Source organism: Panthera pardus, unplaced genomic scaffold (genome assembly GCF_024362965.1).
Source record: "Panthera pardus isolate Hobbes unplaced genomic scaffold, ASM2436296v1 HiC_scaffold_24, whole genome shotgun sequence".
NCBI lineage: Eukaryota > Metazoa > Chordata > Mammalia > Carnivora > Felidae > Panthera > Panthera pardus.
Window position 1 is genome coordinate 38,130,927 of NW_026526810.1, and position 26,181 is coordinate 38,157,107.

Sequence of the window (26,181 nt, forward strand, 5' to 3'; positions counted from 1 at the left end):
GCAAGATTTCATTCTTTTTGATTGCCAAGTAATACTCCATTGTATATATATATATACCATATCTCCTTTATTCATCCGTCGATGGACATTTGGGCTCTTTCCATACTTTGGCTATTGCTGATAGTGCTGCTATAAACATGGGGGTGCATGTGTCCCTTCAAAACAGCACACCTGTATCCCATGAATAAATGCCTATTCGTGCAATTGCTGGGTCGTAGGGTAGTTCTATTTTTAGTTTTTTGAGGAACCTCCATACTAATTTCCAGAGTGGCTGCACCAGCTTGCATTCCCAAGACACATCCAGATTCTTAAACATATGTGCTAACATTAAAACCAAACTAAAGGAAATGGCCATTGGCAAATGAGTGCACTTGATCTTGTTCACGTGCCCTTTGTAAAAGGAAGCCCTTCTACTAGTCAGAGCACTTCTGTGGAACGCTAGCATAGATAATAAATACCTTGTTCTGGCATTACACTTCTTCAAAATGCATTCACTGACTTAATATCATTGGAAGGTATATACTGAAAATGTCAGCCCGTTCATTCTAACACCATCTGTGAAATTCAGATTATCCTTTATTGGGAGGCTTGTGATTTTTGAGCATTATCATGAAGTCTTTGACAAAAATCCTTTTATCAGAAACTTTTGATACAGTTTTATGCAGAAAAAGAAGACTGCTACCCAGGTTTAGAGTTTGGATTTGTGTCCATGAAAATCTTTCATTCATACTGCAAAAAATCTGAGCATTCTTTCATGACCCAGCATGGTGTCACTTATTCACATTACAGTGTTTTGAGCAGAAATCAAGAAAATCCATTTATATCCTGAGCCCTCCTCTTGGCAAGTTCCATGGCTTAAAATAAGTTACGAAGCCATCCATTTAGCTCTTCTATTCGAAGACCAAAACTATGTTACTACGTGTCCTTAGGATGGGATGGGTGTGCTGTGACATGAATAACACCGATGCTCTCCATTTCGCTCCAGACACGTCTCTCAGAGAAATCTTATAAACCACCCCCTCCCACACACAAGAAGCCATCCAGGCCCCCTTTGACTCCAGGCCAAATTTCATATACCATTCAAGGACCTCCCCTGTCAGAATTCACCCCGACCTTGTAATCACCTACCTTAACTTTCAGCTATAGCCAATGTTGGGCCCTTTGCTGCACCTTGACCGTGTGTCCTAACTCACTGCTTCCACACCTGTGCATGTCCCATTGCCCTCCCCTCGTCTCTCTCTTCCTCTGCTTCTGTGCAAATCCTGTTCATCCTTTTTTAAAAAAATTTATTTTGAGAGAGAGAGTTTGTGACCCAGGGGGCGGGGGGGGGGGGAAGGGGAGATGGGAGCGGGTAGAGAGAGGAAGAGAGAGAGAATCCTAAGGAGGCTCTGTGTTGTCAGCGCAAAGCCCGATGCAGGGATCGATCCCATGAACCATGAGGTCATGACCTGAACTGAAATCAAGAGTCAGGTGCTTAACTGACTGAGCCACCCAGATGCCCCAATCCTGTTCATCCTTTAAGGCCCCACTCAAATCCCACATCTTCCTTGACTACCCCAGCAAGTTGTAACAGCTTCCTGTTCTCAATTCCTCTAGGACTTTATTGTCTGCCTGTATTACATATTCAGCTTTTAGTAAGCTTCTGAATTTGGTACAGTGTCCAGGCCTCATCTAGATGGGTCTTCAAGATTTTTTAATATTTTGTGTTCTGTCCTCTCTAGTAACACTACATGTGGTAAGCATTCAGTAAATATCTGATTGCTTGTAATTGTTAGTTCCATGTACCAGGTGCTTCAACATTTTTGGGAATGATGCTATGAAAACACCATACCAGAAAGGAAGAAAACAATTTTTGGAGCCAAAGAAATGTCTCTTGATTTAGTTCCTTCCGGGCTGCCTTGCTGCAAGCTTGGAAAGATGTCCATTTTAGGCATTTAACTGGGATCTCCGTAGGGGAGATTGGTTCGCCATCCTTCTTGGATCACTGATTTGTATCATTGGAAGTTTCAGTCATCATAGGAATTGACTCATGTAATAGAACAATTGAGAAAAACAAAGTGGATGGATGTGTGTGGGACTGCTGATAAGCAGTCTTCAGTAGAGTGAAAGTTTTGGGGGGCCAATGATGGTGTCTTGTATGTGCACATGTGTACCCATGCACATGCACGCACGCACACACACACACACACACACACACAGATGCCTGCACATGTTTGTGAAGTGAATTGTTAAAATTCTGAAAGAAATCATGCTTTATTTTGTTTTCTATAGTTTTGGCTTTTCCTGCATATCTCCTGGGGATAAACCAGGACCGGTTGAAAGAGAAGCTCACAAGCCGGCAGATGGATAGTAAGTGGGGAGGCAAGTCGGAGTCCATCCACGTGACCCTCAATGTGGAGCAGGCCTGTTACACCAGGGATGCACTTGCGAAGGCCCTGCACGCCCGGGTCTTTGATTTCTTGGTAGATGTAAGTAATCACAAGTTCACATTTTAGCTATAAAAATCACTAAGGGCTTTGTTTTCATGTTTTGGCTTATTCCTTATAACCATTATAATGCATACTCCTCTGTAATCCTTTTACCCTGGGATCACTGAATTCCACTTTTACTTCTAGAATTGTCCAGCAAGATGCTAATATGGTAGCAGCTTCTTCTGGACAAAATACTCAGTAAAGCCAGAACTATAGAACAGAAAAAGGGGAGACCCATGGTCATGAAACTTTGTTGACTCTCGAGCCTAAAGCTTTAGAATACTGTATTTGTTAAATATTGCTATGTTACACATCAGCCCAAAATTAGTGGCTTAAAACAATAAGCATTTATTCTGTCACAGTTGCTGCAGGAAGTGACTTAGCTTGGTGATTCTGATTCAGGGACGAGGCTAAAGTCAAGATCTTGACTGGAGCTACTAGTCTTCCATCTAGAGTTGGAAGATCTACTTCCAAGATGGTACATTCCTATGGCTGTTGGCAAGATGACTCACATCCTTGCTACATGAGCCTTCTTTGGGGATGTTTGAAGATCGTCACAACATGGCAGTTGGTTTCCCCCAGAATGAGTGATCTAAGAGAGAGAATAAAGAAGAAGCCAGAAATCTTTTAATTTGTAACCTTGGACTGAAATATTGACACCCTGCCGTACTCTATTCATTAGAAGCAAGTCACTAAGTAGAGCCCACAGTTAAGGGGAGGAGAATTAGGTCTACCTTTTGAAGGGAAACATGTCAAAGACTTTAAATATATTTTAGAACTATCACAGGCTGTTTTTATAATGGCATAATCACATATACTTCTATCTATCTATCTATCTATCTATCTATCTATCTATCTATCACAGATTCTGAAAATTAGTCTTTCAGAAGTATAGAACTGCCAGTGACAGTCTGTTAATCACCATAGCCTCTAAATGGTAGAATAGTAATAGCAAACACTTACATAGCCCTTACTATGTGCCAGATGCCATTCTAAGTATTTTAGAAAAAATAACTCACGTCATTCTTACAGCAACCATGTGACTAGGGTATTATTATCCTATTTTACAGATAACTTGGGCACAGAGACACTAAGGAACTTCCCCAAAGTCATGCTACTATTAAGTGATAAATCTAGGAACTATACCCAAGTGATTTGACAGTGTTCTAGCTATATTCTGCTTCTCTGTCTTTTATATATTAAAGCTAGAAAGAACCCTAGGGGGTTCTTTTCAAAGAACAACAATATGCCCATTAGATCCAAACAGTTTGTGTTTGAATCCAGCCACCATCTATATGGCTTAAAGTGTGGTTAGGTGTGGTTAGGGTTGAGTAGGGCAGGGCAGGATAGGGTAATTATTCTGTGTACTTCTTGTGGAAGGTCAGGGTCATACTAAACATTAGTCATGCTTTTTACTTGTCCAGACTCCTCATTTTATTGACAAGGGAATCTTAAGCCTAAGTACTAGTGCATCTGCCCAAGGCCATTCAGCAAGAGAGTGGTGCAGAATTGACCATAGAACCCACATCTCTTGTCTCTTTATTCAGTGTGCCTTCCAGTGCTAGACTTACCACCTTATTTCCTTTTTGCCTGCCCTTTATGTTTTGTGTGGTGAAAGCAGACGGATGCCCCATGTAATTAGAGCGGACATTTACCGGGCATTGACCATGTGCCAGGCACTGGGCTAAGTGTTGTGTGTCATTACCCATTAGCTCACAAAAGCTGCCACATCATTTTTTTGGCCTGGAAAACACTTCTGGTGCTTCCATATTCATCCAGGTGTTCACCACCTCCAGGAACCTTTCTCCTGTGCTCCTCCCTGCCCTGCAGCCCTCCCCAAGCCCCTAGAACCTGCACCCACCCTCTCTTGTTAAGTCTAGCCATTGGCTTGCGCATCCCTTCTCACAGTGATCCAGAACACTAGGCCTAGACCCCTAGACCCTGCCTTTAGCCCATGGCGGGCTTAGGGATTCTAATGTTATCGCCGTTGTTGGGAAAATTGTAGCAAGAATTAATGGAAACACATGGAAAGCACTGAGCAAACCCTGCCATGGGTGAATGGTAAATACACGGAGGCTCCTTTTATTATTATCACTTTAATAATAATTACTGGCATTATTATCTGTAGCTGGCTCACCCTCTCTATAAGTTCCTGGGAACAGCGATTGTCTCTGCCTTGATATCCCCCCTCCCCGCCCCATGCTGTGTTAGGGAACCATTAAATGGCTCCTGAACAGGATCAACAGAAATAATATTTATGGATGTTGTCTTATTGGTTTTTTATATGAAATAGGTTTGACTTTAATCATCCAAGATGACATTTTCTTCCAGTTCTCTAGACTTCCTGAGAAAAACTAAGTGCCAGAAGTTAATGGCTTTCATCATTAAGCAACAGTAGCTTTTTTGCATCCTGGTAGTTTCCCAGAGTACTTGACCTTGCACCAAGACTCTTTTTTTAAGCTGCAAATCACCTCTCGTCTTGCCATCCTGTTTCCAGCAGGCAGTAGAATTTGCTGTGTACAGTCTTGCTTTCCTTTCCCGCATGCATGTCCCTTTCTAATAGGAAAGAAAAGTTAATTGCCATGCTGGTTACTTTCTCGTAGTCCATCAACAAAGCAATGGAGAAGGACCATGAAGAATACAACATTGGTGTCCTGGACATCTATGGCTTTGAAATATTCCAGGTAAGACCATTTTGAATATCTGGGGCCCTGGGAGGGTGATGGATTTCATCTGGCTTGAAATAAAGAATTCTAGGTAATGGGGGAAAAAAAAAAACCCACTGCAGTTCATTTTTGCCTCTGTACGTTCTTCATGTACCTTTACTGAATTAGTTTCCCCTAAATATAAACTATGTTGCTGTCTACTGATGCCTCCAACATTTCTGTTAAGACGTTTCACACTGAAACATTTCACTAAATCACTTAAGAAATGACTTCATAATGATTTTGCTGTAACAATTACATGCAAGTAACCTTTTTTTTTTCTAGAAAAATGGCTTTGAGCAGTTTTGTATCAATTTTGTTAATGAAAAATTACAGCAGATTTTTATTGAACTGACATTAAAGGCAGAACAGGTAAGCTGTCGCTCTTGTTTCATCTGATTTCTAACTTGTTTTGTTTAAAAGATATAAATGTCTCTCTTTTCTTAGTAGATTCAACTTTTAGCCTTGTATTAGGAAACGTACTTAATAAAGTCAGACAGAAAAACCATATGCCATTGTGACATTTTAGTCTATGAATTGTAAACACCATCTGCTACAGTTTCTTTCTCCTTTAAGCAAATGATGTTGTGAAATTGGACTTCTTACTGGCTGCTTTTACTACTCTGACTCATTGACCGAGTGGAAAATGGAAACCCAGTTCCAACCCCACTAGTCTATGGCATGGACTGTGTTCCAAAGGAAAAACTTGATTTTCTCAGATCCGCTCGACTCCCAATCTTCCTTAAATACAGACAAAGCTGGTGTTTTTCATTCTAATGTGAAGTAACACGTCTTACTTACAGTTTCTCCTCAAAGTTCCATGCAGGTTCGCTTTTAATCTGGATACAATGTTGTTCTGGATTTCTAGGATAGCTGTAACCAAGTACCGTCAACAGAGTGGCTTAAAACAACAGACATCACTTCTCTCATAGTTCAGAAAGCTTGAGTCTGAAACCAGAGGGTCACTAGGACCAGACTCCTTCCTTGCCTCTTCTAGCTTCTGTGGCTCCTGGTGTCTCTGTCCTATGTCAGCAACTCCAGTCTCTGCCTCTCCCTTCACATGCTCTTTCCCTCTCTGTGTCCCTCTTCGCCCAAATCTCCCTCTCCTTTCTCTTGTAAAGACACCCGTCACTGGAGTAAGGGACCACCCTAACTCCAGAATGATTTCATTTTCAAGATCCTTAGCTAAATATATCGCAAAGATCCTATTTCCAAACCTCGCATTTTGGAGATTTAGGCAGACATGAAATCTCGGGGGACACATGCAACCTGCTGCACATATGAATGGTTGTTTGGGGGGACATTAAGTCATGAAAGTGACCAGTGGTTTCCACATAAACCCCTGCCCTGGTGTTGTAGCCTTCCACCACATCAGAGCGGCTAGAGTAGAACAGCCAGGGGAAGGCGTGGTAGGGCTGAGACCGGATGAAGTAGGCAGAGGCTAGATCATACAGGAATGTTGTAGGGCGTGGTGGAAGCTTCAGATTTTATAGTAAGTATGACGGAAAACCCTGGGGGAGTTTTGAGCAGAGAGTGACCTGGTCTGCTTTGTGTTTTTGAAAAGATTACTTAGGCTCTATAGACTTCTAGAGTGAGAAGAGGGGAAGGCAAACAGGAGTGGAAGTTGAGGGGCGCCTGGGTGACTCAGTTGGTTAAGTGTCCAACTATGATCTCATGGTTTGTGAGTTCGAGCCCCTCATCGGGCTCTGCGCTGACAGCTCAGAGGCTGGATCCTGCTTTGGATTCTGTGTCTCCCTCTGTCTCTGCCCCACCCCTGCTCAGGCTCTGTCTCTCTCTTTCTCTCTCTCTCAAAAATAAACATTGGGGGGAAAAAAAAGGAGTGAAAGTTTAAAAACCAGTTAAGAGACTGGGAAAGAAATGATGGGGGTGTAGATGATGATGATAGCAGTGAGGAGGTAGAACAGTGAGAGGTGGTCCAATTCGATATGTATTTTAGAAAGAGTCAATGTCACGTGCTCAAAATAATTAGCAATGAGCTAAGAAGGAAAGAGGAATTAAAGATGATTTCTTGATTTCTACCCTCGTTGCTTGAATAATAGGGCCAATGGTGTGGCTATATACTGAAGACTAGGAGAACAGTTGGTTGGCAATGGTGGGGAAATGCAGAATCAGAACTCCACTGAACAAGTTACATTTGTAAGGCTTGTGACACATCTGAACACAGACTCTAATATAAATGTCATGACCCTGGAACTCGGTGGGGAGGTCTAGACCAGAGAAATAAATTCGGGGGTCATTAGCCTCCAGGTGCTATTTAAAACCGTGGGATTGGTTAAAATCCTCTGGAGAAGCAGGGCTGAGAATAGAGGAAGGGCTGAAAGATGGAGCCCAGGGTCTCCCCATCATATGAAGATCTGGAAAGAAGCTAACAAAGCAAGACTGGTGAAGAAGGAGGGAAACCAGGAGAATGGGGTGGTGCTCATCAAGTTAAGTGAGCAGCAGGCTTAAGTGAGGGACAAGCCCTTGAGTGTCTAAGGACTAATCTGTACTGCTGTTCGTAGGTTAAATTCAAAGAGATAATTTTGTAACTGGACCTATGGGTTAAGCCATATTAAATTGCTATTGTTTGTATATCAAAAATGATAGTGTGGTAATAAATTTCATATGGTTCAAACTAAATATAAAAATTGCTAAGCATAGGGCACCTGCCTGGCTCAGTCAGTAGAGCATGTGACTCTTGATCTCTGGGTCGTGAGGTAGACCCCTGTGTTGGGCATGGAGTTTACTTAAAAAAAAAAAAAAAAAAAAAAAAATTACCAAGCAATGAAATGTCCCTTTTCTATCCCTCTTAGAAAAATAAAGAAAATTCCCATTGTATGTTGAAGGGCATTCAAATTTCTCTTTCATGGTGACCTGTGTGCCTTTGATAGTCATCTGGGTTGACCTCCAACTAGCCTTCACTGGGTAGTAATGTAAATTCTCGCTTTCTGTCCCTCAGGAAGAGTATGTTCAGGAGGGAATAAGGTGGACACCCATTGAGTACTTTAATAACAAAATCGTGTGTGACCTCATAGAGAACAAAGTTGTAAGTATCAGTCTGCTGTGTCCCTTCACTGCACACAGGTTTATGTCAAGTAGGTTTCTGTTCTCTGTGTCATTGTTTTAGGATGGGGGAAGTGACAACTCTGATTTGCAGAGAATGTTTACAATTACATCAATTTTGTGTATAGACTTATGTGTAGTAATACCAACATGTATATATGAATAGAATGTCAATTTACAATTGGAAGTTATTACTGACCTCTGAGAGGAGACATTGAGAACTAACGTGGATGGCATAGGGTATGAAGAGACATAAAATTGGCCCTGCCTTCTGACCATTTATACATCTTCACCAAGAGAAAACAACAGAGATGTAGGCAGAGATCTCCACAGTACTGTTTTGTTTTGGTTTGGTTTTTATAAAAGTCCAAAACGGGAAACCGTAAAAACATCCGAAGACAATTCAGTCGTTGAATAAACTATCGCATAGCAGAGCAGCAAAGTATAGCCATTAAAATATTAAGTGTGAAGACTGTGTACAACATGAAGACTGTTGGGGCGCCTGGGTGGCTCAGTCGGTTAAGTGGCCGACTTCGGCTCAGGTCATGATCTCACGGTCCGCGAGTTCGAGCCCCGCGTCAGGCTCTGTGCTGACAGGTTAGAGCCTGGAGCCCGTTTCAGATTCTGTGTCTCCCTCTCTCTCTGCCCCTCCCCTGTTCATGCTCTGTCTCTCTCTGTCTCAAAAATAAATAAATATTAAAAAAAAAACAACATGAAGACTGTTTATAAACCAGTGCTGTGTGAAAAAAAAGTCACACATAGAATGTGTACAGTCTGTAACTGCATCAACCATGCCTCTGTGGGTAACAGGCTGAAAGTGAATATTAAGAAATGAATTAAGGTCAAAGGAAAATGTTTTCCTTTTTCTTTGGGGTTTTGAAAATCAACTTAGTACAAACAGGAGTCAGCAGATAGTGATCTGTGTATGACTCTGAATAGAACTTTGGGAAGTTAAGCAATTTTTTTTTTTTTTTTTTTTTACATGGACTTTCCTCCATCATTAGATCTAAGTGGCAACTCCCATTTGGGATTATTAATGGCATTTTTGCTCAGAGGGAAAGACTGATTTTCAAGATGGCATCTTGAGTCTAGGGAACTATTTCCTTGCTCAAGAAAAGACCCCATAAGCCACGGAACTGGGGCTTTAAACAGTCACTGAATTGGGACTTTGTCTTCTTGGTACCACCAGAACCCTCCTGGGATCATGAGCATCCTGGACGACGTGTGTGCCACGATGCACGCAGTGGGGGAGGGGGCAGACCAGACCCTGCTGCAGAAACTTCAGATGCAGATTGGGAATCACGAGCACTTCAACAGCTGGAACCAAGGCTTCATTATTCACCATTATGCTGGGAAGGTATGTCCAGAGAGCAAGGGTCCCATGGGAAAGGAGAAGTTACCCTTTCCAACACCTACCTTAATGTTTTAAGCCTTTGGGTCTGTAATCTGTTCTCTCATGAGCCAACTGATAACAATATCCCTAGAGTTTCACCTGTTTCACTGTATTTTATTCACTCAGCATTCATTCATTCATTCATTCAACAGCATGGGACATATGAAGTATGTGCAAAGGCAGTGCAAAGGATTGTATACACTACTGCATGTTTTTAAATCGTGAATCACCCTGCTGAAGGAATGAATTTTTGTCTTGCCTCTTGCTGCAGTCACAAGCCTGTATCCCTTATCTGTAAATAAGGCTTGCTTTTGATGTTTGTTCTCATAAGACGCATGGTTATCAGGTGCCTGCTGGTTACCAGGCTTTGTCTAGGTGCCGGTGATACAAAGTAAGTTGAGGTCATGATATTTAGAGTTTTCTAGTCCTATGGAAAATCCACTGGTCTCACCTTTCACCCATCTAATTTCTTGTTCACCAGGGTCCCTGAGCATGAGTTTTTGGCTGAATTGATCTAATTGTGACACCATTTGTAGAAAAAAATTGCACTCAGATGACGTGCTCCATTGCAATGGATTAATGAGCAAAAGGAGTTTTATTTTATTCTGTTGTAGTGAAAATTTAGGGAAAGAATTCAGTTTATTACTTAGATACTCCCATGGCTTCACTGAAGAAGGGCTATGTGATCGTGGTAGCTGACGTCCTGGTCATAGATCATCTGAGCCATGTAGGCAGCGGATTACATCCATCAGCATCCACAGACCATCACCACCTAAGTCAGCTAACAAGTTAAACAAAACATGCACAGCCTTAATGTGACAGTTCATGATGAAATCCCAATTGTACATCTGGAAATATTCACACTCTGGTAAGAATAGCCGTGCCAGCTTGGATTTTTTTGTTCAATGAAATACTTACAGGATAAAATTAGATTTCTTTCTGTTCTTGGCCAGGTATCCTATGACATGGATGGCTTTTGTGAAAGGAACCGTGACGTGCTGTTTATGGATCTGATCGAGCTCATGCAGAGCAGTGAGCTGTAAGTGTGTTTTACCTTACCTGACATGAGATGTAGGTTTGATAAAATTTTCAATATTTAAGAAAAAGCTTGTGGCAGTTAGTGGTCAGCACTTTGTTCCTTTCAGCTCTTGGGTCTGAGTAATCATTGGACAATTTGGTTTTTCAAAATAACTTTTCCTCTCCAATCCCATGTACCCCTAACACTTTCTGCCTCCCAATTCCATGTGCTGTGTGCATGCCTTCAGGGCCCCTAGCTTTGTCATTTTCAGTAGTATTATCAGGGAGAGGTGGCTATCCTGGGGTTGGGTTGGGATGGCCATTTCTGACTGTCTAAGGAGGGAACATTCTGGTTCTCTGATACTATGCCCTTAGAATATCATCCCAAGAATTTTCCATGGTCACTCAATTTTTTTAATGGCTAATGGCTTTGCAGGATGTGAGATAACGTGTCCCTGAAGCACTTGGGAAATGGTTCAAGAAACTAGGGACGGGCAGCTCAAAAGGGATTGCCTCAGAGATTTAACTCCAGAGACCCTGTCTAAGCTATAGGGGTAGGAGCAGTAGGGGCCTCCATTTCCCTTACAACCTTCAGGAGCTCCCAGGACCAGCCCTGCTATGTCCTTCCCTCCCCTCTTCCCTGCAAAGTTTCCTAAGACCTTAGTAATGGATATAAAGAATAATTTACATGGTCAGGCCCATATAAGCCAGGCAAGCACAATATTGCGCAGTCTTCCAGCTTTTACAATTTTTAGAGTGACCTCCAAATAATAGCTGCCCTTTTAGTTCTGTTACTTGAACTGTTGTAATATCAAGGTTAACTTCCTTAGTTAAGCCCCAAGTCTGCTCATTTTCTAAGAAAACCAAGCATGCTTTTCACGCTTTGGCCAGAAGTTGTTCTGGCCAGTTAGAAGTTGTTCTCCAGTTAGTTCTCTTCCCCCCACGCCCATACCCTGGCCCTCATCTCCCCATGATCTCTCCATGCTGAAGTTCCCTGAAGCCCCCAACTTTGGAGATTCTGAATTTGTTTTCATTTGAAAACACATAAAATCGATTTGCTCCTGTTAAAAAGTCAGGTAAACCACAAGTTCTGCCTTGTGGGTTTTATGACAGTCAGGTGCAGACATGCTTTCAGATTTTTTTTTTTAATTATTAAAATTTATGACAACTTTGAGAGCTATTGACACTTCCATGTAAAACTCCTGTCCTATAGACACAGTCTATTGTTTATTAAACACACTGGCTTCAAAAATCTATAATATGTCTGGTCAAGTTAAAAGTAGATTGTTGGGAGACTTCCTAGAAAATTCGAGACAGCCCAAAAGCCATTTTGGAGGAATTGAACTTGGTGTCAGATTGCTGGTTTACATGGATGACTTTATTCGGTCCTTCAGCACATACTGATTGAGCACCTGCTGTGTACCAGGCTGTGTTCTAGACACCAGGGGCAATGAGGTGACATTGTTCCTGCCCTGTGTCCTGGTGAGGCAGGTATTTGAACAAAGGCAGCTCGATTAGACGGACTAATGAAAATATATTCAACTGGCAAAGAATTCATGAGTTCCTATCACTCCACATAAAATTACTCCTACTTAAAATAAGTTTTTCAATGTTTTTTGCAGGGGCAGGGGGTAGGTGCAGTGTACTAATGGCATTGAGTAGGCAAAGGTCACTGATGCTGCAAAACGTCCTACGGTGTGTAGGGCAGCCTAACCCTCCCCGCCCCAACAAAGAATTATCCAGCCCTGAATCCTGGTATCAATAGCGCCGAGATGGAGAAACCCTTCTTTCAATCAAAGCAGAATCTGTGGGGCACCTGGGTGGCTCAGTTAGTTAAGCGTCTGACTTCGGCTCAGGTCATGATCTTGTGGTGCATGAGTTCAAGGCCCGTGTCGGGCTCTGTGTTGACAGCTCAGAGCCTGGAGCCTGCTTCGGATTCTGTGTCTCTCTCTCTCTCTCTCTCTCTCTCTCTCTCTCTCTCTCTCTCTCTCTCTCTCCCCCTGCCCTGCTCATGCTCTGTCGCTCTCGCTTGCAAAAATAAATAAAAATTAAAAAAAAAAAAAAAAAAGCAGAATCTGCACTGGACCCCAACAATTCGTACACTTTCCTGAGCTCTGGTCTATCTCACTTAACTCAGTAAACCGGTACCAGTCCTCTCTGTGTGTCCTCTTGCCAAGGTGTACCTCTGTTCTAGTGAGCAGGCAAACTCAAAATGCAGAGTTTTTAATTTAATTTTTCAGGCTTAGACACTAAGATGCTTCTATCTTAGAATTCTTTCTCCGTTTCTTCTGTTCACTGCTTATTTCCCAGGTCACACCTTGATGGCTAGTGCTTTGAGTCAGATGGTCTTTCTGGATCCAAGGTTATGTGCTTCCGGACAGCCCTCTTTCCCATCCTCTACAGAAGCAGGCTTTTGTCCCCCCGAGGTACCCACTGATTGCTAACCCCTTCTCTTTCTCCTTTTTCAGACCTTTTATAAAGTCTTTATTTCCGGAAAATCTGCAAGCTGACAAGAAAGGGCGCCCAACTACTGCCGGAAGCAAAATAAAGGTTTGTTCTATTTGGGGAAGTTTATAGATTCCTATAAGAGGCAGGGATTTCGAGGAGTCAGAAACTGCACCCTTGGGCCAGGATGAGGTCAGTGAGATATAACAGAATGGTTACAGAAGATGCGCAGAAGTAATGTTGCTGCTTGAAAAAAAGTGATGGATATTAAGTACCCCGTAGCTTCATAGTCAGCAGATGCTAATCAGCTACTTTCTAAGAGGAAGTGGCTTTAAACAGAATCTGGAAGAATACACATTAAACTATCAGAGAAGATTTTATGATTGAGAGCCACATTCTGGATTTTTTTTAATGTTTATTTATTCTTGAGAGAGAGACAGAGCCTGAGCAGGGGAGGGGCAGAGAGACAGGAAGCACAGAATCCGAATCAGGTTCCAGGTTCTGAGCTTTCAGCACAGAGCCCAGAGTAGGGCTCGAACTCATGGGCCGGGCTGCAAGGTCATGACCTGAGCAAAGTCGGACACTTAACTGACTGAGCCACCCAGGCGCCCCCCAAATTCTGTATTTTGATGACCGTTTTCCAGACTGGACCCCAATACTTGCCAATAATGGACCTTCACGTACCTGAAATTCCGCTGGCTATTATGGGGGCAACTTATGCCCTCAATGGATCTTGCAGGCCCCTCCTTCTGCAAATTACAGACACATCTGACCCCGTGGTGTCTTAACATCAGGAGTTCTTAAGGTGTTTTGGGGGAGCCCCTGTGGAGAATGCACTGTATCATCTGAGCCTTTGTATGATGAAATTCATTGTCCCTAATTACACTCTGAATTTAAAGGTTGTGTCAAACACACTTAATCATGTCATTCTTTGAGAAAGTCACTAAACTATTTTTTTAAATATCAGTTAGCAGCGCCCGGGTGGCTCAGTCGGTTAAGTGTCCGACTTCAGCTCAGGTCATGATCTCGCGGTTTGTGGGTTCGAGCCCCATATCGGGCTCTGTGCTGACAGCTCAAAGCCTGGAGCCTGCTTCAGATTCTGTGTCTCCTCCTCTCTCTGCCCCTCCCATGCTCATGCTCTGTCTCTCCCTGTCTGTCAATAATAAATAAACATTAAAAAAAAATTTTTTTTAAGTATCAGTTAAATACCACCGCAGTTTTATAATCAATAGGATCATCAAATGATGAACAGCAGGGCTCTGGGGGGGTCCATTGCCTGTGTTGAAATCCCAGCTCTGGCTTTTACTAGCTTGTGTTTGCCAGCAAATTACCTAAACTCTCAGTGCATCATTTGCTTTATCTGTAAGATGGGGATCTTTGTACCTATGTCAAGGTGGGGTTGTGATATTAAATTCAGTAATCTATCTAAGGCATTTAGTACACTACCTGAAACATCATAAGCACAAAATGTATCTGATCGGCTACGCTGCTCCTTCAGTGCCCTCCTTATGCCCCGTGCTTATTCATCTCTGCTTCATTCTTAGTGAACTCCTAGATGTGCCTTTTTATGCCTCCTCCCTGGCTCTGTGTATCCAAATCCTGCTCATCCTTCTCACAGTGCCCTCAACAACCCCAGCCTGATGGAAACGATGGTTGTTGTCTGTTCTGGTCGTTGGCTTTCTTCCCTGAGTGTTTCTTGTATGGAAGCCTGCCTCCCCAGCCCCTGAGGGCAAGAACACTGCCTGGAATAAAGGAAATGATTTTTAAAACCTCACAGCATAATGGGAAGATTCTAGTCAAGAGAAGACTTCCGGTTTAGAGAAGGATGTCAGGTGCAAGCTGGGTTTTGAACTAAAGGATAGAGTCCTCTCAGACTAGGGACAGTCATGTTCAAAGTACCAGAGACATTTAGTAGCCCTGGACGATCTCTGCATTGAGTTCACTGGAGCAGAGAATGGAAGGCAGAGAGCAGATGCCATTCTTATGAGGCCCCAGCTAGCAATGTCTGTGTGAAGCTTCTGACTCATGCCTTCACTTCAAGGTCCTGGATAAGGATTAGCTCTGGGCTGGAAAATCTAGTCACAAGACTGTCACATTCAGATCCAAGGGGCCCAGATCATCAAGGTTACAATGACTCACTTCCAAGTGGTCTGGATTCTCAGTTGAGCTTATTCCCTAAAAAACAGAGGGTGGAGGTAGGGGCATTTTTCTCCTCCTTGGAGGACTTGGCTTCATATTCTGGTCTCGTTGAATGCTCAAAATTGCCACCTTCTGGGTATACTCAAAGTATTCAGGATTGCAAGGACTGCAAAGATTGCTATTGTCTGGGGAGGTCCATCAAGTCAGCCAGCTTAAGTAAGATGATAACACTGTCCATGTTCTCACCCCAAGTGGTACTCTGCTTTGTGGATTATGTTGTCCATGTCTCTGTCTGATGTTCCTGTCCTACCTCCATGTAGGAGTAAAATTCTCCCTGCTTTGTAATCCCCTCTAAAACACCTCTTAGAACTGCATAGCCATGGCCAATGTCTTACACCTTCCATATCCACAGCATTTTGTAGACATTCAGTATCATCTTCATGATATCCCTAAAGTGCACACATTTAAAGAGATCTATGGGTGCCTGGGTGGCTCAGTCGGTTAAGTGGCCAACTTCAGCTCAGGTCATGATCTCTCAGTCTGTGAGTTCAAGCCCCGTGTTGGGCTCTGTGCTGACAGCTCAGAGCCTGGAGCCTGCTTCGGGTTCTGTGTGTGTGTCTCTCTCTCTCGCTCCTCCCCTGCTTGCTCTCTGTCTCTCGCTCTCTCTCAAAAATAATAAACGTTAAAAAAAAGAGATCTAAAATTCCTTGGAAGCAAATTAAGTTTATGTTCAAGGTAGTTTTTGTGTTGGGTATTTTATTATTTTCTAATACTTTAAAATTTCAAACCAATCTGTAGGATCTAACTAATGAATATTCATTTGGTGAGAACTCCTGTTCTCTTGTTTATAAGTAATAGTATTCTATATTTAATAGTGCTTTTTGATTTTGAGGCTTCACTAAATTCTGCATTGTTGTGGCTGGAAGGGACCAGTTTTGAAATTAGAGCCAAAGATCAGTGCTGTTGGCAAATGGCACCGAGCTCAGCGCTGGCAAAGTGGACGGGATTGTGGCTTCATCCAAGTGAAAGCGGAGACTCTGAGGAGCGGATACGGCAGGAGATGAAAGCACTGTGCAGGGACTGGACTGCTTGACTTTTAACATTTTCTCCAACCTTTAGGTTAAGATGTTAGAGGTCTTCTAGTTCAGTCCTCTTCGTTGACAGGTGGAGAAACTGAGGCCCAGAGAAACGTAGTGATTTGTCATAAAGCTTGCAAATAGTAGAGGCAAGACCCCACCTCGAGCTTGCTAGTAATCTGTGTTGAGGATAAAAGGAGGAGCCTCACCCTGAGCCTTTTCTCACTGCCCCGTCTGCGTGTTTTGATTTATGCTTCTGTTGGGCAAGTAAGTGCCTTTGGTCGCCTTCTGTCCTAATTCATGGACTGTTCTTGTCCAGAGTCAGGATAAATCTGGTTGCTGCTTCCCAGCCAGCTCAGGAGACATCTAAAGTTGACTCCATAACTAAATTCAGGATAATTTTGATGGGTAAGGTGTAGTCCTATTTGCCGAAATGAATTATCCCACAACCTAAAGACTTTATCTACTCTCAGCTCATTCTGTTCATTCCTTCTACATCACACCAAAAGATCTCCTATCTTGCTTAGGAAGGCAGGAGAGCATTGTGGTTAAGGAACAGACTTGGTGGTATGCACATTTGGGTTCAAGCCTCAACTCTGTTATAATTTGTGCCATCTTGAGCAATACTTTCTTTATGGTCTGGTTTTCTTGTCTTAAAAATGGGAAGAATAATAATAATAGTAGCTATCTCTTAGAATCCTGAGGCAGAAATGAGAGGATCCATATGTCTAGCCCCTGGTGCATATTCAGTAAATGTTAACCCCACTACTACTTTGAGCTAGAGAGAACTAAGGCAAGGGGCAGGTAACATAAATCGCACTTGCCCCCATATGTTCTCACGCTAAGGTGAAAAGAAGGTATGTTGTGAAATGCTTAGGACGAAAGGTCTGCCAAGTTATTCTTGGAAATTAAAAAGTTTTAATAAAGTTAAAAAATTAAAATAGAAAAAATAAAAATTACAAGTTTGGAGACTTAAAAGAAAGCTTTGTTAGAAGCAGGCCCTGCCCAGCTGCACCTCATGTGTTGCAAAGATCATCAGGTTTGTTCTGAAATACAATCTCCATCGAAAAGGGAGATACGAGTCAATTTACTTTTTCATTGTAGGGCTTTGCTTTGGTCATACAACCTCTGCAGCTTTGTTCTTCTAAGCATTGCAAAAAAATGCTATATTCGGCACGTCTAAACAGAGCACATAATTCACCAGTGCACATCTTGCTTTGAATATACTCAAGCGTCTTTCTCAAGGGTTTCAGATTTCCCAAACCCATGAAAACAGAAAAGCCCTAATTGAGAGAGAGTTGCCTACTGGAGGCAGATCTCTTCTGCTGACTTTGTAATGGTTTTCTGGCTTTAGAGATCCCTTCTCTCTATTTTCCTTTAGAGGTTTTCTCTCTTCACACTGATTTGCTTAGAAGGAGGGTTTGCGTGGACCCCATCCTGGGCCCCACGAGTGCACAGCTGTGTGGTGTTGGGAATGCTGATGTGGGCCCTGCTCCTGTTTCCTCCAAGTTTGAGATACTCATAATTTTAAACACATCATAAGCAATTCCAGCTTTATTTATGTGACTTTCTCTGCTTGAGCCCAGTTTCCTTTTGGGTACCCAGTGCGCAGGTAGTGAGAGAAGATTTCATATTGGATATTTTGTGAAGGAGTAGGTTATATGGCACACCAATATGGCTCAGATGCTGCAGGTTTATAAAAGGACATGCTGAGGAAGCAGGTGAGCGAAGTGGCATATGGAAAGATGTATAAGGGACACCTGGGTGGCTCAGCCGGTTAAGCGACTGACTCTTGGTTTCTGCTCAGGTCATGATCTCACTGTTCGTGGCTTCAAGCCCCGCGTCAGGCTCCATGGTCACAGCATAGAGCCTGCTTGGGACTCTCTCTCTCCCTATCTCTCTGTCTCTTCCCCGCTCATGCTGTTTCTCTCTCAAAATAAATAAATAAATTTTTTAAAAAAAGAAACAATTTATAAATTCTGAGCTTATCTCTCACTCTTTATTCATTTCCATCATTTTAATAAGATGACTTCACATTGGTTGAATTGCCTGGAAAGAGAGTACAGGGGCCTCTAATGCTTTAATCTTGCAAATAATTTCTCCTCCCCACCCCACTCGAGCACCAAAAAAGGCTAGGAGAACAATGTGTTTGCAAAGGCCCTCTATCAGCTTAATTTGTTAATAACTGGCATGCTTCCTTGTTCCTCATGAAAAGAATTACATGCGAAGATGTATTGGTTTTGGTTTTTTTGTTTTATTTTATTAACTATACTGAGAAGACCTGATTGTTTTCAAAAATCTAACTTCAAACCCATTTGCGGATGTTAGAATCATCATAAAAGTCAGTAGAGCCTTAAGAGAGTATAGTCGAGCAGAGGGAAGCCTAACGAGCAAGTCCTGAAGATTAATTTCTAGCTATAAATGTCTGCGCTAGAGTTTCACAGATCTCTTTGGAAAGTTGGTCTGCTTGAGAAAAAGTTCTGTGTTTCCACCTGATGTGATTCTTCCTTTCTAGAAACAAGCCAATGACCTCGTGAGCACCCTGATGAAGTGCACACCTCACTACATCCGCTGCATAAAGCCGAACGAAACCAAGAAGCCCAGAGACTGGGAGGAAAGCAGGTATGTGAAGATGGCAGACGGGGAAGCTGAGGCCGGCGGGGGTGGGCCCTGGTACATGTTCCCGCTGCTCAAAAGGGCCACCCTACGCCAAGGGCAGAAGCAGTTTAAATCGTTCTTGGGTGTGTTTCATGTCTTTGTGTCTTAACTTTTTCATGAGGAATGAAGCTTCCCTCCCCCCTCCCCTCTTGTCTTCTCCTAAAATGTTAGCTGTGCCATTCAGTCCAGAGTTAGCATTTTACAATGTTGAACTTGGCTAGTCTGGAGACAGATGGAAAGAAAACAAAAAAACCTTAAGACCGCAGAGTCAGGATGGTTTTAAAATTAGTGTGAGGCCCCGTGTAGACATTCTTAGTGCACTCAGCTCCTCATCAGTACCCACAGGATGTGGCCTGGAATGCTCACTCAGGGTTACGAGTGAAGGTCTGAAGAGCTGGTGGAAAGCAATCTGTCATTTTCAGGGGTCTTGGGGGGCATGCTCTAGGTTCAGTACCTGCCTCTGAGGACTGTGTTCGTGAGCAGAGTGACTGCGTCTGGGAGGGAACAAGCCACAGGGAGACACGTGGCGTGTAGCAGGCAGTGAGCCCTCCCCTCTCTGACTCCTGAGGAATCCTGGGTCACCGTTCCTCCCGCAGCTGGAATTTAGGGATGTGGCCTGTGCAGGATGAAATGAGGGTGTTGAGTAGGCAAATGTTAAGGATGACTAGAAAATACAATTTTATCCAGCTGGAGGATCCAGATGCATGTTCCTAAGAGGCACCGTCCATGGGCACATGGGGATCAGGGCCCCAGGCAAGGCGTTATGATGACTGGACCGGAGGGAGGAGCCCACAATTGTCACCAGTCTGGTCCCTAGACAGGGGCGTACAGAATTACTATCTTTTGTCTTTTCTCTCTTGGCGAAAACTAGATAAACTTAGGTATCAAGTGACTTATCGAGGTTAAACTCCACAATGGCAAGACCAGGAGGGAAAGTCATGGCCGCCAGCCACCTCCCCTGAGAGATATGTGTAGGTCCATTGCTGTCCTGCCAGCAGGATCCTTTCTGAGCATTCAGGCAGCTGAGACTTGATCCATTACAAGAGGGGAAAAAAATGAGTTATGAGGAAAATGCCCAGGCTCCAGCAATCAGTGTCTTCTGGTCCTTATTTGTATTTTCCCACTGCATGTGCAGCTTGAGTCTGTTTTCTCACCTTTTGATGCTGCGGGACATAGCAGCCTATCATCTTGTCAGTCTACAATATCCTGAGTCCTCTCGTCAATAGATGCATGTTCCTGGGCACCTGGGTGGCTCAGTCGGTTGAGTGACCGACTCTTGATTTCGGCTCAGGTCACGATCTCACGGTCATGGGATTGAGCCCCACACTGAGCTTCGTGCTGAGCATGGAGTCTGCTTAAGACTCTGTCTCTCAGGGTGCCTTGGTGGCTCAGTAGGTTAAGGGTCCAGCTCTTGATTTCGGCTCAGGTCATGATCTCATGGTTCATGGGTTCAAGCCCCACATTGGGCTCTGTGCTGACAGCGTGGAGCCTGCTTGGAATTCACTCTCCCTCTCTCTCTGCCCCTACCCTGCTCATAGTCTCTCTCTCTCTCTCTCTCTCTCTCTCTCTCTCTCTCTCTCTCTCTCAGAATAAATAAATAAGCTTTAAAAAAATTAAAAAAAAAAAAGATTCTCTTTGCTCCTCTCCTCTGCTCACACATACTCTCTCTCTCTCTCTCTCTCTCTCAAAATAAAATAAAATTGAAAAAAATAGGCGAAACAGGTGCACATTCCTAAAGTGTCAATTCTGTTGAATTGCCAGCAGAGATTCCTCTTAAACACTATCAGGTAGCTATTCCAAGGCTCCAATGAGGGCTCACTCCCCCTAGGTGATGAGTCTGGCCTCGGGTGACTCTTGTATTAGCAAGTCCTACAGTCTTTCTCTACATCAGTTTGACCCTGATCCAGCGTCTCTAATCTGCCCTGGGAATTATTCTCGTGACTTACCCATTTGATGGCTGTGTGGTCGTTCCTGGCAGTTACCAGGTTTCCCTGGGATCTTCTCTTCCACTGCAGTGAGCTCCTCTGAAAGGGTGGACCTGACCATCCCCTTCCCCTTGAAGTACTTAATTTGCCTTCTGCTTTTCTGAAACACATCACTCAGTTTCTCCGTTGAGGCTAAGAGAGCAGCAGCAGCATCACCCCTTCCCCCCTGATGATAGAAAATGTCTTTTCTTGGGTTTTTTTTGTTGTTTTGTTTTGGGTTGTTTGGTTTTTTTTTTTTTTTTTTGGGTTTTTTTTTGTTTGTTTGTTTTTTTGCCTTCCTACGCTAGTTCTCAAGCTTATGGATGCACCAAAGTATCCCTTAGGGGGCTTGTTAAAACTCAGATAGCTGGGCCCTGCTTCCAGAGATTCAGTGGGTCTGGGTGGGGTCCAAGAATGTGCATTTTTAAGAAGCTCCCAGGTGATGCCAGTGCTGATGGTCTGGACCTCATACTTTGAGAACAGCTGATCTAGGGCAACGGGCTGGACTGGATCTGGAAGAACTGTCTTGTGGTGCTGGCCTGCCACTAAGTAGTTTCAGTAAGACATTTCATCTCCTCAGTCCTCCATTTCTTCCTCATTAAACTAAGAGGGTCCCAGCAGTAGCACTGCTAGGAATTTACCCAAGGGATACAGGAGTACTGATGCATAGGGGCACTTGTACCCCAATGTTTATAGCAGCACTTTCAACAACAGCCAAATTATGGAAAGAGCTAAATGTCCATCAACTGATGAATGGATAAAGAAGTTGTGGTTTATATACACAATGGAGTACTACGTGGCAATGAGAAAGACTGAAATATGGCCCTTTGTAGCAACGTGGATGGAACTGGAGAGTGTGATGCTAAGTGAAATAAGCCATACAGAGAAAGACAGAAACCATATGTTTTCACTCTTATGTGGTTCCTGAGAAACTTAACAGAAACCCATGGGGGAGGGGAAGGAGAAAAAAAAAAAAAAAAGGTTAGAGTGGGAGAGAGCCAAAGCATAAGAGACTCTTAAAAGCTGAGAACAAACTGAGGGTTGATTGGGGGTGGGAAGGAGGGGAGGGGGGGTGACAGGCATTGAGGAGGGCACCTTTTGGGATGAGCACTGGGTGTTATATGGAAACCAATTTGACAATAAATTTCATATACTGAATAAATAAATAAATAAATAAAAATAATAAATAAATAAACTAAGAGGGTCCATTCGGAACGGGATCTCCTTCAGTCCCACCGAATGAACTCTCCCAGACCTGGCCCCACTTCTGTCAGCCTGCCTCTGCCTGTCTCCACATCACTCCCACACTCCCCCCTCATGCGTTCACACAAGTACACACTGCATCACATCTTGCACGTGTATGCACACACACTAGAAGGGTGATGACATAGGCTACCTCAGAAATAGATTACAGGAGTCTTGGAAGCAGAGGTGAGGCTGAGGGGAGCTTTAGCCCACCCTTCCCCCTACTCCGTATCCCATCCAGCTTCCCTTCCCCAGCCCTTTCCAATAAACATTATCTTAAATGAAAACATCTTGCTCCCCCTACAAATACAGCCCCTCCCAGCCCACTCTCCCTTACCCCATGGAGATCTCTCTGCTCAAAGTCCCTCTAACGTAGAAATTTTGCAGTAGCTATTGGTTGAAAGTTTCACGTCCCTGAAGCTTCTTTCTCATAAAATCCAAACTGAGTCATAGAAATATCAGAAAATGGAGAAGTTGAGACTAGCAATACATTTATTCAGTAAATCCTCGTAGAATCCCCCACAGTGATGTTTTCGTTTTTTTTTTTTTTTAATTTTTCTTAATCCCGTCATTTATTTGTATTGAAGTAAGGAACTTCAGAACATACATCCGTGTAAACAGGTGTCAAGAAGCCTAAGGTATGTGTTGGTCCGGTGTTGATTCGTATTTCCAGTAGGATTGCTTCCTGAGCTGTGTCCCCGTGCCCCCGATCCTGTTTCAGGTTTATTGTGTGACAGATGGTTTTGCTTCTGAGTGTGGAGAGTCAAGGGCCAGGAAAGGCAGTGTGCTTCGTTGGCAGGATTACACGGTCAATTGAAGTTCTCGGTGGACAGGGTTACTCATTCGACAAGTTTATGGGGTGTGGTTTATTTTTCTTTTCCTGTTGAAAATGTGTTTTTGTTTGGCTCCGGCAAAGTTGCCTGCCCTGGGTTCGGAATGGCTGCTCCAGCAGGGCTCTCAGGCCTTGACCTACTTGCGTTAATGGCCAAGGAAAGTTGTGAAGAACTTACCCCAAGGGGCGGAATGGCATGACCCAGGGAAATGGCACGACTGGGCATTGGCAGCCTGGCTGGTGTTCACTGAGGAGGTCACAGCGCTGCAGGGACACGAAAAAAATCACCTTGGGTCCTTTGATTACAGAAATCAGTACAGAATTTGCTAACCAGATTGTCCTGTTGGAGAAAATTCCCATAAGGAAATTTCCTGGTGATGGAAGTTACAGTGAATGAAACCAGTTTTTTAACATGAGGCATATTTTTTCAGTTGTGGAAACTGAACATTTCTACTTGAATCAATGGGTGATACATTCCCTTGCCCCAAAAGCTTGGGAGGAAGCCAACATCTATGAAAAACAGTTAAAATGAGCACGTACCTCTAACTGACACCCTCATGTGTATTGTTCTTAATAGAGAAAAGGCTAATGGTGAGTTTTGGATTCGGAGGATATGAGAAAAGAACATTCATTATTTCTACTCCCTTAGTTAACCAGATAGGTGTCACAAATCAAATGTGGGTATTGAATATTACTTCTTTCTATAAAGGTTGTTTAATTTTTTTTTAACTTTATTTATTTGGGGGCAGGAGGGGCACAGAGAGAGAGAGAGAGAGAGAGAGAGAGAGAGAGAGAGAATCCCAAGCAGGCTCCATGCTGGCAGCATAGAGCTGACATGAGGCTCGAACCCACGATCTGTGAGATGATGACCTGCTCTGAAACCAAGAGTTGGACTCTTAACCCACTGAGCCACCCAGGTGCCCCTATAAAGGTTGTTTTAAAAAGTATTAATCTTGGGGTGCCAGCGTGGGTCATTTGGTTAAGCGTTTGACTTTGGCTCAGGTCATGATCTCATGGTTGGTGGGTTTGAGCCTCTGCATCGGGCTCTGTGCTGACAGCTCAGAGCCTGGAGTCTGTTTCAGATTCTGTGTCTCCCTCTCTTTCTGCCCCTCCACCATTTGGGCTCTGACTCTTTGTGTCTCTCAAAAATAAACATTAAAAAAAATTAAAAAAAAAAGTAATTATCTTGAAGGACTTGACATTTCTGGATTCTGGTTCAAGTAGGAACACTGGGACTTGAGGCTTTTCTCATACATCCCTCGCAGGGCAGTCAAGACTATCCCCACCTCCAGCTTAGTTTTCCACCTGCTCCTCACCCACCCATGCCACAGACTTTCCCATCATTGTGCCTTCGCTTCCACTGTGCCCCCTGCCTTTCCCTCCTCTGCACCTGGTGAGTTCAACTCATCCTTCCAGACCCAGGGACACGTCACCTTCTGAGACTCTCCTCACTATGAAAAATCCACCTCTTTGTCTAGCCTGCTGTCCTGGTTTACTTATTTCACCTGTGTGTATATTAGAATAATAGCAGCTTTATGTCACGCATGCCAGGAGCCAGCTAGTGCTGTACGTGGAATATACCCAACTAGGAAGAAAGAACTCACATCAGCATCCTCACTTAATAGGAGTGGAGAGTGAGGCATAGAGAGGTGAGGTAGTGGCAGAGCCAGGGGCATACCGGGAACCCAGCTCCGGAAGCCGGCTGTGAACCACTGTGCTGCCTGCAAGGTCTTCTGCAGGAACCATGGCAATGGCCTTTTCCTGTTCGCTAGCACCTTGCAGTGTACCGTGCAGACTGACACATGACAGTATCCGCAAGCGTGCATCCTGGTTGGAAATGTGGCTTTCGTGAGAGCCCTGCTGGAGAGACAGCTGTCGGGCACCTACATGAAGTGATAGGGAGGCTGCTGCTAATTGTCTTCCCAGGGCAGCAGTTCACCAGGGGCTGTTCTCCGGGAGCAGGAGCCATCATTAGTGCAGATGACCCCAAATGTGCTCAGTGGGGAGAACGGGAGCTGCCTCCCTGCCACACCACAATGCTGACACCATGTCCTCAACAGAGAGAGGACGTGTCCTTTTTATTCCTTGTTTCCCTCAAATATCATGTTTCCGAGTGTCTGTATTCAACCAGCCCACATAACATCTGCATCGAAGGCCCCGTTTACCTCCGCAAGGGGCGATCAGAAGCTAGTGTCCAGGATCTGCCACTCGGCTTCCGGGACACCGTGCTTCTCAGGAACGGGAGAGTTTTCACAGTTGACAGGTCTGTGTACCACCCCAGACCTCCCAGGCTACTAAATTAGAATCCCCAAGGTGTGGGGTATGGGGCGTTTTCTCTGATAAGAAAATCCCATGTGGGAACATTAATCTAGTAGTGCCTGCATCCATTGTCCAAAACATGCTGACAGTTATTTACTGTCATAAAAGCCAACTAAAACTGTAATTTCAATTGTTATTATTAGAACGTTTTTAATTTGGGCATTTCAAATTCATCATTTTGCATACCCTTTCTTACCCTGTATCTGAAAAGCTTTAGAAGTATAATCTCACTAGGTGTAGAGTTACTATTAAATTAAGGTTGAAAACAAAAATAGCTCTACCATCATTTAATTACAAAGTTAAAAGTTGTATCCTTGAGAGGCACCTGGGTGGCTCAGGTGGTTGAGTGTCCGACTCTTGATTGTGGCTGAGGTCATGATCCTGTGGTTGGGAGATCAAACCCCGTGTTGGGCTCTATGCTGAGTATGGAGCCTGCTTGACTTTTTCCTCTCTCCCTCTCCGACCCTCCCTCCCCCTCAAAAAAAGGGGAGAAACAAATAAATAAATAAATAAGAACCTCACCTTTAAAAAAAAAAAGTTCTTTCCTTTAGTCTTTTGAAAAACTGCTACTTTTGTTTATAATTTCAATGATAGGCATCGGCTTTTTGTTATACTATTTTTTTTGAAATAGATTCATAAAATCTTCTGTAATTGCTGTATTTGACAATAAAATATTTTTTTAAGTTTATTTTGAGAGAGAGAGAGAGAGAGAGACCACACATATGTGGGAGAGGGGCAGAGAGAGAGAGGGAACGAGAGAATCCCAAGCTGGCTCCAAGCAGCACAGAGCCTGACGTGGAGCTTGATCTCACCACTGCCAGCTCATGACCTGAGCTGAAATGGTGAGTCAGGGG

At 43.6% G+C, this 26,181-nt stretch overlaps 1 protein-coding gene across 1 annotated transcript in view; it reads left to right on the forward strand.

The window, feature by feature from the left end:
* Positions 1–26,181, forward strand: part of MYO1E (myosin IE) — a 213,332-nt gene that overhangs the window by 130,711 nt on the left and 56,440 nt on the right. The window contains exons 10-17 of the mRNA XM_019441941.2: positions 2,272–2,468; positions 5,075–5,155; positions 5,462–5,548; positions 8,136–8,222; positions 9,429–9,596; positions 10,586–10,671; positions 13,118–13,199; positions 18,825–18,931. Of these exons, the coding sequence (XP_019297486.1) occupies positions 2,272–2,468; positions 5,075–5,155; positions 5,462–5,548; positions 8,136–8,222; positions 9,429–9,596; positions 10,586–10,671; positions 13,118–13,199; positions 18,825–18,931 (895 nt within the window). The remainder of the gene's footprint in view (positions 1–2,271; positions 2,469–5,074; positions 5,156–5,461; positions 5,549–8,135; positions 8,223–9,428; positions 9,597–10,585; positions 10,672–13,117; positions 13,200–18,824; positions 18,932–26,181) is intronic.